Here is a 16,079-nt window from a genome sequence, read left to right on the forward strand (position 1 = left end):
TGTTTGAATTATACATTACTTTAGATATAAGTAACATAATTTTATGATTAATTTAATTTAGTGTGTTATTAGCATTAAGGAATGAAATTAATAATATTTAGCAGAGTAAATTGTTATTGCATGATGACAGTTTTCAACTGCTAAATACTGACATACCAATCATATTTGCTTGTCTTATTCTTAAGAATAATAATGAGTACTTCCTATCACTGTCTTTTATAATGAATTTTCTATTATTTCTAAGTCCTTTATTTACCTGGTTCTGTCTGTTCTTGTCTACTGTATTTTTGTTAAAATCACTGGGCTAGTTTACGGTGTACTCCATGAGGGCATGAGAGGTTTGTCTTCAGTTGCTCTGTTAGACTGTACCGCAGCTGCTTAAAAACTCGGGATAACCCAAGGCCATCCTATAATAGACCTGCTATGAATTGGAAGAGTTAGCTTGAGTCATGATGGACTTTTCTTGTTGCCTCGAAAACTAGTGAAAAGGAATACTTGCGTGTGGCAGCATCCCTTCCCTCAGTGGAGGGTCAGTCAACTGTGCCCTGAGCGGCCCTTTCTCCCACAGAGTTCAGTCGGCAACCCTGCAACGACATTCTGCAGGTAACATAGATTATGACAACCTGGAGAGCTACGACAACGTGCCTGAGACGCAGATCGGGCATGACCAGTCCAACTTCCGCACACGCAGCAAGACAATGTCGGATGGCATGGGTGAGTCCCGCCCGCCAGCCTCTCCCGGGCGGCACCAGTGAGGGTGGGGTCAGGGAGGGAATCATGACATTATGACCCGTGACTCAGTGAGCTCAAGGCCGTTGTAAATACTGTGTGAAAAATATTCAAGAAGAACAGTGTTATCCTGAAGGAAATCACGTGCGGTCTACAGCTCACTCCGCGTCCTCTCCCACCACCAGACGAACTCAGTGATTCAACCACCAAGAGCGACGGCGGCAAGGACGAAACGGGAACGCGGTCGGAGGGCGAGGAGGAGGTAATAGAGAAGAAAAAGGCGACCCTGGGGCGAACCCCTAACCATCTCTCGCTGTCCACCACCTCGACGCTCTCTACGGGCTCCACCGGCTCCATGGCCAAGCTTATCCAGGCCTCTAACCAGCCATCACAGTATCAGCCAGCCAAGAGTGTTGGTAAGCTTGCAAGCAACAAAACAATATTAATGTGCATGATTATTTTTAATGTTTGGCTTTGGGTTGTATGTGGTATTAGTAGTATGGAATGTGAGAAATATCTTTGCATTTTGATTCATGTTGAGATTCATACTTCACACCCTAGAATCATTAAAAATGACTTTGCTAACAGAAATGGATGTCCATGTAGTTTAACTCATATAAATATATATATATATATATATATATATATATATATATATATATATATATATATATATATATATATATATATATATATATATATATATATATATAATGAAAATTATATATCTTAGAGTATCTTAGTTATGTTAAACTTTTATAGTCAGCTCCCAAAGTTAATTGTATTGCTGCAGTTACGTAGTTATTATAGGATTCCCAGTAATTAGACTGCTGTATATATGTACATTTTGTACTACTACTAGATGCCTTCATTAGTTGTTTCCCAAAATTGTTGCTCAAAGAAGATTATTAAAATTGTTGCAGCAGAAGATTATAGATATGACATGTAATTTGAAGAAGAAAATCACTTTTGAATATCAACATATCAATGATTATGATTTATTTTAAGCACGCCTAGCTAAATTTCCAGTACAGGGCTTTCTGATACTCACGAGGTTTTGCTTATGAAGAGTTGATAAAGTACAGTAGTAAACCTTTTTCTGAAAAGCCACTTTGTGCTTTTAATTTTTTTTTATTTCCAATCCGTTTGCAAACTACGTTTTTCCAATAGATTTTCTGCCTATGCAGTATATTACAAGAAGGTACTGTTTTATTAATTTCTTTGTTTTGTAAGGAAACCCCATTCTTTGCTTGCTTTTGTTTTGTCATTTTTCACTTGCTGTATGTTACAGGGTACCATTTTCTCATAATTTTTTCTTATTTATTGCCACAGCTTTATAACTCTAGTCTAGCACCTGTCTTTTGTAAGCAAATTTTTCAATAAAAAATATTTGCAGACACAGTATTGGCTACCTGAACTTGCCTTAAATTTTATTAAAATTATTACCATTTAATTTTACAAGAGCTTGCCTTATGTAACTTTATGAGAAGAACAGTATTCACACCACAAAGCTTATTTTTAGAATTGATGCAAGACAACATTATAAGACATGATTTAATATTGCATGAGTCCCCAGCCATACCAGTATTCATTAAATTACCTAAAAGTAAATCTCTCAACAGTTTCAGATGTGATACCTCCTAATTCCCACTTCTTTCTTCTGAGCTTTGCTGAAGACTCAATACATAAATCACTAACCAATGTAACTGGCATGCCATTGATTACTGTATACTAACAATAAACCACCAGGAGTAATAACAGTGTTATGTAGGAAGCAACACAGTTAAAGTTCTCTGTAACCACAAGCAAGAAAAATTACTTTTAACTGGTGAGTTCTGTTGCGTCGTACTTAGCTCATCACTCGTAACTCATACCTTTAAAATTATTGAAAGGACTGGTTCATGAAGTAATTTACTGAGAGAGAAATATTATAACTTCACAGGGTTGATATTTGTGGTAAACTTATTTCATACACTACCTTTATATTAGTTCTTGTGAGGAGTACACATGAGTTCTTTGAAATTTATATATACTGTAATGTGCCCTTAATCTTTGCAGAACCCTGTATGGTAATTTGACATTTGTTTGTGAACTACAGTACTGTAAATGTAGAGTAATTTCGAAATTATGAAGAAAATTTCGTGTAATTATGGAATTTTTGATTTCAGTAATATGCTTTACAGTAAAAATAATATGTATCAACAATCATAGCAGGGGTTTGCAGAAACTTTCAGTACTTCTTAAAAACGTTCTCGTAAATATGAAGTCAATTGGTACTTTGATTCCTTCATTAAAAATGTCATGATTTGTACATTAGAAGTCACAATATTTTATTTCTCAGTACAGAATAGGATCCAGTTTCATATTTGTTCTTACATTTATATTATAAATAAGTAATTACTGTAAGTTGAATTAGATGGTCACTTTGTGTTTGCTTTTGAATGAAAGGGAGAAAATAGGTTAGCCTGAAGTATTTGTTGATCATAGTATCGTAACCACACATTTTCATTTGCTATTTTCATAATAGTGGTACACTGTACAGTACTGTGCTTTTGCAAGGATAGTTCACAAACTTTTTAATTTCACAAGTGGATACTAATTTTTAGGGACTAGGAAGGTAATCGATAACATTTATAGAAGGGGAAAAAAGCACGTTAAAAGAAGAAGAATCACAGGTAGTTATTATGCTATAATACAAAATGAATGGTGCTACCTGTCTACAGAGTAAAATTTCTAACCATTATTAATTTTGTTTAGTAAATTCATTTGGCTTCTAACCTTACCCAGTAGCTACTAACTTGGGGAATTTGATAATTGGATTTTATTGCAGCCTTTGTAGAAGTTTTACTTGCAATTTTTGCCCTTGCCAATGATATTTTATCTGATAATTACCCACACTAACAGTTGGCATGTAAGCAATTTTTAAAGCTTAGTAAGCTATTGGTTCTTTCTCTTTGTAGGTAAAGGATTAACAGTTTTCCTTGAGGTTGGTTTTATCATTAATTTACCACGGAGAATCCTGGAAAAATTACCTCATGAACTACTCATTTATATTCTTCACTGATGAGACAGTGATGATTTTCTTGGAGAGGTAGAAGCATATTTGCATAACCTTAAGATATTATAGTTTGTTACCCCCAAGTAATGGGATTTTTTTCTTCAGACAGAGAATAGTATTGCACTTTTTATTCTATTTTTGCATACCTTTTAAACAGACGACGTTTCAAGAACAAAATTTCCACTTTCAGATCTTTTGCTGACCTATTGTCAATAAATATAAGGATATATTTTTTATATAATGTACTTTTATACAGTATTCTGATTTCATGAAATTTTTTGTCACTTACGGCAACCCACTGGATTTTTAAATGTAGGAAGTTTTTAACTTAGTTATATGACAAAAGAAGAGATTTGATCTTCTGGCATTTTCCTGTAATATACCAGCTAATAGGACTTTTTGAATGGCCTATTCACAACTCTGTAGACTTGTTAATGTTCATATGGGGATGCAAGGACTTGGAAAAATCAGTTTTTTTTTTTTATAGTCAACTACCTCATACCAGATGTCAAACTTGATTGCTGAAGATAATTTACTAATTTGATTAGTTTTTGTTACTTCATTACTAGTCAATGTGATTTCATATCAGTGATGTAAAGTTAGTTACCTAGGTAACTGGAATGTAGTGGGGTGGCTAAGTCTGTTTAATGTCTGTTACATCAGTGTTTTTATTTACATACAGTAATACAGTATTTAATTAATTGATTCTTTAGACTAAAGTATGTACTGTACTGAATTATGTAGAGTGACAGTATTTTGCTTTCAGACAATAACAGTGGGCTTTTTAATGGGTTAGGTCAATTGTGAATTGTATAATTCATAAGCACCTTTTTTCTCAAACTATCGCAGTCCATCGCTGTCTCGTTTTCCTTTAATCCCCCTCTTCCCGCTTTGTAGTGGGGAAGGTTGAGCACTTAGAAAGGCTTATCCTACTACCTGCTCCTGTGTCCAGGTCTACATGCATTCATAATTTGTGATTGCTTTAGTGATTTTTTTGTGCATCGTGAATGATTGATATACATCAGTGTTTTTTAATAAGTGAAATTTGTCTATAACAAACCCATTAATCATAAGTAGCCTTATTTCCATGCATATGGCTCTTGTTGCACCTGCTTATAAGATCCTGACAGACAAAGAACCCACCACACAGCCTGACCATTCACTATAGGCTTCTGTTGTGTTTAGACTTATTCCAAGTTGCTTTTCCAGAAACATTTTGCATTTTGTATGCAGTACCATTCATTTTCATTTGGTTATGCACTGCCTACTTACACATCCTGATGGTCCTCATCTAAAATTACTGTAGTTGAAAATTAAAAGAGGTATTTGTAAATGTTAAGTTTACTGAAATTTAAATTAATAGTAGTTATGTGTCATTGGCATTTCTTGCCACAGAGTAAATGTGAGTTTTCCTCTTTCTGTAAGGAATTAATTTTGATTACTCTTGCAATTTTGAGATTGCTTGTTAAAATTTCTATTCTTTGCTTCCTATTCTCAGCATTACTTCTTGCAGCAGTTCATTTTGCATATATTTTCATGCTGAGATTTAGTTTTTTGTTCTTGTCATTACTGTAATAATATACTGTGCTTGTTGTGTCTGTGTAGCAGGCCTTCTGAACCTGTGTGGATAGTTCTGCCACCTTGGGGAGAGACTTCCATGCTGCCTTCTAATCTTCCAGCTTCTCATGTGTTTGTGCTGTCTACTATCACCCCTCACCTTTGTTAGAGTTCCCAAGCTATGGATTTTTTGTTTGTGGGCTGTTTAAACCCATTTTTTATACTTATTCCAGGTACAGTTACGTAAGTTTCTGTAAACTTGTTTATCTTACCAAACACATAACCAAATTCCATCTAGTATTTTCATAACTATATTACTAAAAATTTTCATAACCATATCACTAAATATGCACACATTGCAACAATGTTTATTAAAATATTACAGACTTCATGCAATAGACTATAATAATTGTTGGAGTCAAGACTACACAGTGCTACTGTATACAGTATTGCACACCTTGCATGTCAACTTACTTTGACAGAAATTCTGCTATGTCAACTTACTTTGACAGAAATTCTGCTTCTTGGATCAGTGCTTATGGGTCTTGAGTTATGGTGGTGAAGGCAAGCATGTGGTGTGCTGAGATGTCCTCTCACTGCACTTGGTACATATCTACAACCTCTTACTGGAAGAGTCATGGCAACAGGCGATGGAGAGTCTGGAAGGATCTTCCAATGACATTTCAGTGTTTGCTGAGGACCAGTTGTCTTGTGGAGCCTTGCATACCTTAATATGAAGAAACTGAAAGCTTTCAAATCCATTAGGGTCACGGATGGATGGCCCCCTTGTAGATTAGTCTGGCCTTGCAGATGCTTAGGTCAATGATGTAGCCAAAAACCCTGACAGGCCAACGTCTTGACCAAAGTGAAGTCCTATACAGATGTGTCAACATGTCATTCTTGTCAACGCCTCCCATTTCACTATTTTATTATTGCTAAATGGAGTGTAGGCATAGCACTTCAGACTTTCTTTGCCTTAGTTTAGATCATGCTGGTCACATGCAGCACAGCCTCTTTGCTCCCGGGTACCCTGAACGTAAGGATTTGTCTCCTTGTCAAATCATCTCACACAAGATACTGTGTGCAATCATCATCTTGGCACTCATCTTCATCCTCTCCCTCCTCCTGCCCCCCACAGATGACATTTTCAAGTCTTGGGAACATCAGCTGAAAAGAGGAAAAAATTAATTAGGCAGGCCAGAGAGAGAAGTTGCATACATTACTCATGATAAAAAATTATTATAAATTAAAAACATAGTCAGTCATCACCACTGAAATCAATGTCAGTATTGCTGTTGTAGATGTCATTGACTTCATCAGTGTCATTACATTTGTGGGGAACATCCCACAAACTTTCTTCACTTTATAGGAGATAGAAAAAAACACTAATATTTATAAAAAAAAGAAATCTACACACATTACTCAAGTATTTATATCTTAAAGATATAGACCCAATCTCTGAAATGTTCTAGAATGTCCCCTTAACTGTCTTGTAATATCATTTGTGATCAAATGTAATACAGTACATAAAACCTTGCAGTGACAAGCTCCTCCATTGGAACAAGGCTAAATATCTTCCCATAAACCAGACTCTCATCTTGTTCAGGTTATATTGTCTGGAATTTTGTATTTACATTTTTAAAAGTTTTTTCACATCTTTGTAACCACTGTTTTTCACCTTTTGAATTCATCACCAACTATTTAGCTTTAGGGACCCAAATTTTCAAGAACTTTCCTGCAATATTGGGGACATGAAGAGGGGTGACAGTAGTTCTGATGAGTTTCATGTCTGGAAGCATACTGTCTCACTCTGGGCAGTATGGACATGTTGAGCTTGGGTATTTCAAACTAAACATTGCTCACAAGACTGAAGTGCTCTGCAATTGGCTGGAATTACATGTGGATAGTGCAACATGACTTGAAGTGGCATCTCTAACCAATATGACATATTAAGTTTGGAATTTTAGTTCAAAGAAGGGTTTAACAAAAGTTTTATGTTTCAGGATCAGTGTATGTCCATTATTTGGGCGAGTTGACTGCGATGCCATTAGTCCATCTGGATACTCTAGCATTACCTTCTCCACCAACACCTGATACGCCCATGGTTTCTGCATCATCATCATTATTATTAGTGCCTGTCTTTGACAGTGACCACTGTAGCAGCCATGTAGTCAACTGAGGTCTCATCTTTCATGTCAGCCATAACACTGACTGAATCTGTGCCTTCAACTAACACACCTGAATTTTTGGCCTTCAGTCAATCCTTCAACATTTAGTACTTCAGCTCCAGCATTGCTTATAGCTTCTCACTGGATAAAGATCCGAGTTTACCGTTTCCCAGAGACACAACAGACTTTGTAAATGAGGGTCCTTATCCAGCAAGGAGCCATAAGCATACCTCTCTACTTCAGAACAAACGTAGAGAAAAAATACACAACAACAAAGGCAGGAGTGGCAGTATAGATACTGAAGTCATGATTGAAGGCCAAAACCTCAGGTTTGACTTGTTAAAGGCATAGGTTCAGTTAGTGTCATGGCTGGCAAGAAAAATGAGACCACAGTTGACTACATGACTGCAACAGTGGTCACAGTAAAAAATGTAGGCATTGTTGATGATGATGTCGAAATCGTGGGCCTATCAGGTGGTGGTGGTGGTGGAGGAGCCAATGCTAGAGTAAACCCAAGAATAGATGGAGCTGCAGTTATCTCTCACCCTGATTAACCAGTAATTGACAAACAAACTGAACCTGAAATACTGAAAAGACTAAATAACAGATAGAATTGAGGAACCTACAGCCCTAAGGAATTCCAATGAAGGTGAACTGATAATGGATGCACGGACTCAGCAGCAGTGGAATGACAAGCAGGCAGCAAGAAAATTTCTTGCAGAGGTGGATGGATGATGATCTTCTAGAGACAAGAACTTTATGAAGCGAGGCTTCAACAGGAGAAAACAGTGAAATTTGAAAGGTTGGATAGATCTGGTGCGTATTATTCTTAGCCCTCGTCAATTGAGGGGGTAAGACATTGTGGACATAGAAGTTTCAGACAAGATACATACTCTTGACTGCAGGAATGGTAGCAATTCTTAATGACAAAGAATCAGAGGAAGTTTCCCAAGAAGTTTTGGAAACATCACCCTTGTAAGTAACCCTTTGGGCATAAAAATGCCATTGGTCTACAAACCAATTCACGCACATTGGGTAAGTCTGCTGCAGAGAACCATGATTCCCCAAGACACAAGAGGCAATGTTCTCTGCAGCAGACTTACCTAATGTGCATGGACTGGGTTGTAGACCAATGGGTTCTTTTGCCCAAAGGGTAACAAGAGTCAAGTTCCCAAACCTTTTGGGGAAGACTCCTTTAATTCATTGTTAAGAATTGCTGCCATTCCTGCAATCAAGATTGCTAGTCTTTGGATGAAGCTTCTATGTCCACAATGCCAACTCCATCAATTCAAGAGCTCCAAGGGTAGAAGCACATCTCAAACATCTTGGCTCCCACTGTAGTTTCTTGTTGAAGACTCACCTACACAAAAATTCCCATCTCTAGAAGATCATCCTGCCACCTTTCTGAGAAGTTTCCTGCTACCTTCTCATCTCAATACTTTTGGGTCCATGCTGTCCATTATTGCCATTTCCCCTTTGTTGGATTTCCTTAGAGCTGCAGATTCTTCTTTCCTGGGCTGTTATTTAGTCTTGTTAGGTGTGTCAATATTAGTTTTCAATTACTGGATCATCTGCAGCTCCATCAATTCCTGTCTCTACTCCAGCACTGCCTCCTCGACTACCTTCTGTTAACCCCATGGTCCCCACCATTGTCACCAATGCCTTCATCTTGGATAGCTACCACTGTAGCAGCTGTGTGGTTATCTAAGGTCTCGTCTTCCTGCCCTGCCATGGTATTGGCTGTACCCTTCCCTTCAGTCATAATTTGACTGCTTTAGCTCCCGTGTTTGACATGCTTTCATCTTCTGCCTGTAATAAAACAGAAATGCATTAGACAGCTCCTTTATGTCCTCAGAGTACATCAAGTGCCATGACTTGGGCAACAGTGTTCTTTGCAGCAGACTTTCCTAGTGTGCATGGATTGGTCTAGTGACCAATCGTTCTTTATGTCCCCAAAGGTCCAAAGGATTACTTACAAGCATCATATTCTTAGGTACAGGAATAGCACTGCTGCTATTCTTGCAATCAAGAATGTAATTTCTTGGGATGAGACTTTCATATCCATGATTCCTCCCCTCAGTCCAAGAGGTACCAGATTTATCCAAAACTTTTGACTTCTATTGTTTTCTTCTGTTTAAGACTTAAGTCCTCCCCATCTCTAGAAAATTGCCCTGCCACTCTCTCACTATCCAGCTTCTGTGTTTGTGCTGTCCACTATCAAACCACCTTCTTTGTTGGAGTTCCTGTGGGCTTTATGTCTATTATTGGTTCATATGTGGATAAGTACTGTATACCACTGCTCCGTCTATTCCAGTGTCTGTTTTATTGCCAAAGACCAGGATGTCTTTGAAGTTTCAAGTTTCTTTTATATAAACCATTGTTTTACTGAGAGTTCCCTAATTTTATTAAAGCTATTTATAACTATTGGGTTTGTAAGAAACAAATATTTTTTACAAATGCAGATATGCTCTTCATACTAGCCCATTAAGAGGACAATGTCAGGTGGTTTGGGCATGAATAGAAGGGTCTTTGTCAATCAAGATTAAAGTTAATAAGGAACAAAAGTTTTGATAAATAAAAACTTGCTTTTCATACTGACCTATTAATCATAATGCACAGTGGCCTCCTTCCTTCCCTAGGCTCACCAATCTTCAGGTTGAATTGAAGAATAACACCTTGAAGAACTGTCATGTGTTTTGGGCACAAACTGTAGGGTCTTCCTCAATCAGGATCTGCAGAGGTGGTGCAGCTGGAGAGCCATATGCATTAAAGTAAATCTGTTTCTGATTAATGGTCTTGTAAGGAACAAAGTAAACTTTTACAAAACATGTTTTTCATGCTAACCCAATAATTATGAACACCAAGTGCCCTCCTTTCTTTCCTGCATTTTCCACTTGTAAGGCTGAAAAGGAAGAGTGCTACATCAGAAGACTATGCTGGGTGGCTTGAGCATGAGTACTGAAGACTCTGTCAATCAGGTTCTGCGATTGGAGAGGTTGGAATAGTAGAATGCTACTCGGAGGACTATGTTGGGTGGTCTGGGCATGAGCAGTGGGGCCTTTGTGAGTCGGGGTCTAACATGATGGTGTGATTGGAAATCCAATGTATGTTTAAATAGGTTTACAAATTAAGACATGCTTTTCATATTAAACCATTACCCATAAGTCAAAGTGGCCTTCTTTCCCTCCAATTTTGAGGTTGGAATGGAAGAATAACGCTTCCAGGACATCAGGTCTGAGCATGGGCAGCAAGGCTGTAGTCAATCAGAATCAAACAAGTCGGTGTGACTGGAGAGCCGTATATATGGAGTACTATGCATATTTGTGATTAAGCTGTATGAGAAATGTCTATCTTTGCCATATTTACAGAGAACCCCTGCAAATTTAAAACCTAAGTGAAATATATGAAAAAACAAATTCCAGAAGCTCCAAAATAAAATTACTTACACACTGGGCATATTAAGAATGTACAGAATATGTCAATTGAATTTCAGCTTTAAACATAAAAGACAATACATTATCTATTATTTTATTAATGCCTTTTTTAATTATTCCTAATAAATTTTATTCCTGATTTTTGTATTGATATTCTATGTGAAATAAATTTCAATCGCATTTAGGGCATGAGATCTTGTTATGAGGTGGGTGGGTAATATAATCACTGATTGTTCCTATTAGTAATGCAGATTGATTTATGATATTAACCACAAAAATTCATGATTGGTCATGATGGTCTGGACCTCAATTATACTGACGGGTTTAACTGTATACATCTGAGCGTAAATAGCAATCAGGTTGCCAATATCAGTTTCTATTATAAAGGAGTATGAGGTTTAAAACAGCATTACAGTTGTGATGCTATTTGGAAATACTGTTCCTCAGTTTTACAGAGTAGCGATTAAAATCCTTTGGTAGTGGGCAAGATAAAATCACGGAACCTCAGCAAAATATCGACGCTAACATTATAAAACAAATGTTGCACCCACCTCATTACTAAATTGGCCAGCAGCAATTTACATTGGGCTTAGGAAATGGTATAGCACTACAGTCCTGATACTGAAATTTCAAGCATATTATACAGAAATATTATTTAGGCAACAGGATAGATGAAAACTTTTACACCTTCATATAAACATGTATCTGTCTGACTAGTTTAAAATTAAGTTTCTATCTTTCAGCCTTCTGACTAGTTTAAAATTAAGTTTCTATCTTTTAGCCAACACAAACTATGTACTATGAATACTGAAGTTTTAAGACTATTATAAATATTTTTTAATGTTATTAGTTATCGTTTATGAATGTTTATCATTCCATCATATAGTCATAAAGAGTCACTCTGCCTAGTCTACATTATTATTATCAAGTAATTTAATCAGACCACTGAGTTAGTTTATTTATGGGGTATCAGACATTACATTATAAAACAATTTCATGATGATCTTATATTGTGCCAACAACAGTCTGTAGTGTAGTTAGCTCTAAACTGATTTCTTTGGTAGAACATGGGCTAAAATCTTGTCTGTAAGCACTGCTGATTTTCATCAGAAGATAAATCTTGTTAGACCTACACCCAGCAAGGATGTGATCTTGTAAGGCCATATATGATGGAACATCCTAACTCCAGTGGTTCATGTTTCAAGTGTTTTCCTTTGAAAGCATTACGCTTTATACTGTTGCAGTTGAAATAATTTATAACCTTTCAATGAAGCACCTGCACTGTATGGCTCCTTTCACTAGGAAGTCTTCTTGCGGTGCAGCATAAGCAAACTCCTGTTTCTTTGTGTGATGAATTGTCTCAATTGCAAAATTCCCTTCTTGCATTTTCCATGATGGCCTCACTTCTAAGATGCTAAATTAACTGGAGAGAGATTGCTGTTCCCTAGATGGAGGGACTCAGCTCCCAAGGAAATGGGTGATCTAGTAGTCTCCCAGTTATCTTCTGGCTAGTGTTGATCATCAGCCAGTGATACTCTCACAACTGCAATGGGAATAGGTTAGACTTTTAAGGACTGGGATGCATCGGTCATCCTATGCCCTTCAAGTGTGCCAAAAGCTTCATAACCAAAGTGGTTCCAAGGCTTGGCCCACTTCCTCGGGGGAGCTACCATGAAGCAAACCTTTGAATCTACAAAGGACACCAGAATTTTTTTACTGTTGTAGATCATATTCTCTTTGTCTATTGCGTCATACTTGCTTCAGTTCCCTCTAACCTTCATTGTAATTTTCTGTAATTGCATGCTTTTCATGTTTCTTCCTTTATTCACGGTAATTAATTTACATAGTGCTTGGCTCTTCTTTTTACTTAAATTCTTTTGTTCAAGGTTATTATTATTATTATTATTATCGTCTTCAACTGCTTCCTTCAGAAAACCAAGTGTGGCTCCTATTCCTAGTACTGTATATTTTAAAGCCACTGGTGATTATTATTAAATACTTTTATTGTCAAAGTATTCTCCCTCTAATGGGAAAATTTTCTATTAAGAATTAAACATTTTTTACTGCAAATTGTTTTGCTTTACTATTGTTGCGGTGTTGCTAATATACAGAATCCAGTCTACCTGTCCTTCACCTCTCCTACCTTTGCTGTAATTCACTCCAGCATGAGTTTTACTTTTTCATTACTCTTATCTTTCTCCCTTTGTCTCTAACTTAGCTGTTCGTCACTTTCATACTGCTTGCTTTTTCATATTTTCTATGCATGTTTACTTATTCTTACTTAGTTTTGTTCCTGTTAATTTATATTAGTTTTGGTCCTGCTAATTTATATTGAATGTTTTCTTTTTAAGAACTTTATTCTTTATACTGTTCCATTTCAGAATTGCTAAAGAATAATTATAGCAGACTTGTGGTCTATGAATATCTCAAACTTTTTTTTTTTTTTTTTTTTTTCCATCTAAAGTCTTCATTTTAATTCACTCTCAGTGCAAGAATTACAGTACTCTTTTTCAATTTCAAATATTTACTGCTATTCATTGTCATGTTTCTCGCCTTTTCTCTTTGGTTTCTTTGTACTTAGTTCTTCATTCTTACATATTGTACTTCAATGGTTTCTTTCAAGAACTTTTTTCTTTATGGTTTATTGGGTTACTATAGATTCATAACATTATGTATTTCATTGAAGGTTAAAAAGCATTCATTCTGGCATTTTTAGGAAGCACAGTATAATCCCAGTTTTACTCTTGAATTGTGGATACAGAGTATCCAAATATAAAAATGACTATGGGTTATTTTTTTTATTTTGCATATCACTTGCTTGCCACAATACTGTAAACAAAATTATAAGTAGTGTACCAGACCCTATAGTCAAATTACTTAGCTCTTCTACTTCATTCTGAAATGAAGGCAGAAACTAGGGTAGAGCGTTTCAGGACATTGTACAAGAAGAGACTGACATAGAGGGAGGCACAGATGATGCCTCAAACTCCTCCTTCACAACCCTAAGAGTATAAGATCTATTCTCTCTTTCCCAGTGAGCCTCTGGCCAGAACTCTCAGTTACCCTGCATTATCTTGACTGCCAACTTTATACAGTAGACAAAAAGGCAACATCAGAATACCACTGCATGATCTTTGAACTGATGGCACTCATCTGACCTTTAGTTTTTGATGAGAAACTCACATTACCCAACCTCTGAATGCAGGAGACTTACAGTGAAAACCAAGACTAGGAAACAAATCCTAAAGAAAATTTTGTAAAAACCTTTTATAACATTTTTAGTTAATGTCATCACTAAATTTTTAATGCACTGTAATTTATCAAGATTAAGATATTGATTAAAAACAAACTGTAGACCTTCCTTATGAGAGTTAAGAGGTGGTCTGGTTAAACTGTTTTAATAATAATAACTAAGATTAGGCCAGCTTCTTCACAGTGGTGTATTACAAGAATTAAAAAAAAAATATGGTACGAAGCAAAATTACATAAGTAAAAATTTGCATAATTACGCATGAAGTAAAGCTTGCAATGTTCACCAGCACGGTCAAGCTATGAACGATGGTATAATACCAAAAAAAAATAAAGAGAATGGAAATCCTGTGACAATGTAAAATTAATCATAATGACATATGGTAGATCAGCTAAAAACAAAAGCAAAATATGTATGATAATGGGCAGTTGTAGCATTCTGTTTTAAGTCTTGTCTCAGCAGAAACTGAACAAGTAGGAAGGTAGGTGGTATACTCTTCTGCAGCCATATCATCCATCACCACTGTCGCTATCCATTCTTAGTAACTATATCAACAGGTGAAAAATATTATACGTTTATGTACAGAGAACTACTCGCTAACAAAAAATAATACATGTTCTGTAAATACATTGTGCTAATACTATACACTCATGGGGAGGGGTTGCCAACACTCACGCGTGGCAAATTACTCCAACTATTATGAGCATATATTACAAATACTTTTGTTATCCATCACTGCCCAAAGATTAAAAAAAAAAAAATTACATGGTCAAAGTACCTCTAAACCAAGCATGGGCAACTTATACAAAAATATATCTAACTGCTACAAAAAGTCAGCATGGCTACTGACAATATTCTCTAAGACAGAGCATTACTACCACATTAATATACAGTATGACCAGTGTCATAACACAAATCACAGACTTGCGCTCCAAAAGAGAGACCACCCATTACCTGAAAACCTTGGCTTAATTCTACCATGACAGATTATACAGTAAAATACATAAATTTGCAACCAAGACCACCTTACAAAGTTTAAGATTCCTCTCCCAATAATGGACTCAAAAGCTCCGCCACATATTCTTAGTCTTCTCCAAGCAAATCAATACAGATTTCAAGTGGTGAGCCACCTTTATCCTTACATTATGATATCAATACTAGTAAGGGGTTATAAAAATGAGAGCGCCTTGCCCTCCAGAAAATTATATGACCAGAGGGGTGTTTTTATGATTATTTAATCATCACCACTTCCAGTAAATCAGTCAGCTAACCAAGTCGTTAAATCTGTCTAAAAACCAAACTTCCTCCTGGTTGGACAAAACATTAAATTTGAACATGCACTCATTTTTACTAATTAATGAAAAAATTAAATAGAATATAATAAAGTTACAATGGATCCAAAGCTAGGCAGGTGTGGGATTTGTTGCAATATTGTAAGAAAGAAAAACTCATATTCTCTAGTAAAGTTTAGCATGTTTTCACAGCAGAACTAAGCAACATATCTTCCCTGATTTGATGTAAATTAAAAAGTTGGCAAAATTCACCCGTTCTACAAATGCAATGACAACAATAAAAAATTCCCTTACCTAGAAGAGGAAATGCTCCTTCCATAAATTTTGCAAAACTGGCATACACATTGAATATGCTGGGTTCTGCTTACGCCTCGAAGGTATTGATGAAATCTGGAATGAAGAAACAGATGACAAATTACAATAAAACAGATCCCAATATAGGAAATAACTTTAAACTACTCTGGAACACTATATCCAATCTCAAAGTTCTATCTAATATCAAACATCTTACTTATTTTCCCAAAATGTTCATAAACACTCTTAAGGGAAGGAGCACTGATGGTTTGTCAACAATGGCAAATGTATACAAGC

The 16,079-nt window shown here is 36.2% G+C and overlaps 1 protein-coding gene and 1 long non-coding RNA gene across 27 annotated transcripts in view; one reads left to right on the forward strand and one right to left on the reverse strand.

Moving 5' to 3' along the window:
* Positions 1-16,079, forward strand: part of sif (still life) — a 682,529-nt gene that overhangs the window by 653,431 nt on the left and 13,019 nt on the right. For all 25 annotated transcript variants that reach the window (XM_067129380.1, XM_067129383.1, XM_067129387.1 and 22 more), the window contains 2 exons: positions 569-714; positions 915-1,145. In XM_067129380.1, the coding sequence (XP_066985481.1) occupies positions 569-714; positions 915-1,145 (377 nt within the window). The remainder of the gene's footprint in view (positions 1-568; positions 715-914; positions 1,146-16,079) is intronic.
* The window catches only part of LOC136853618 (uncharacterized), a 60,890-nt gene continuing 48,839 nt past the window's right edge, over positions 4,029-16,079 (reverse strand). Inside the window, exons 4-6 of one of the 2 annotated variants that reach the window (XR_010857513.1) lie at positions 15,783-15,878; positions 10,112-10,261; positions 4,029-6,511 (exon numbers count right to left, since the gene is read on the reverse strand). This is a non-coding gene — a long non-coding RNA (uncharacterized lncRNA). Of the gene's footprint in view, positions 6,512-10,111; positions 10,290-15,782; positions 15,879-16,079 lie in introns of both variants that reach the window. The other variant, XR_010857514.1, reaches the window with a different exon arrangement.

The sequence above is a fragment of the Macrobrachium rosenbergii genome, chromosome 27 (genome assembly GCF_040412425.1).
Source record: "Macrobrachium rosenbergii isolate ZJJX-2024 chromosome 27, ASM4041242v1, whole genome shotgun sequence".
Lineage (NCBI taxonomy): Eukaryota > Metazoa > Arthropoda > Malacostraca > Decapoda > Palaemonidae > Macrobrachium > Macrobrachium rosenbergii.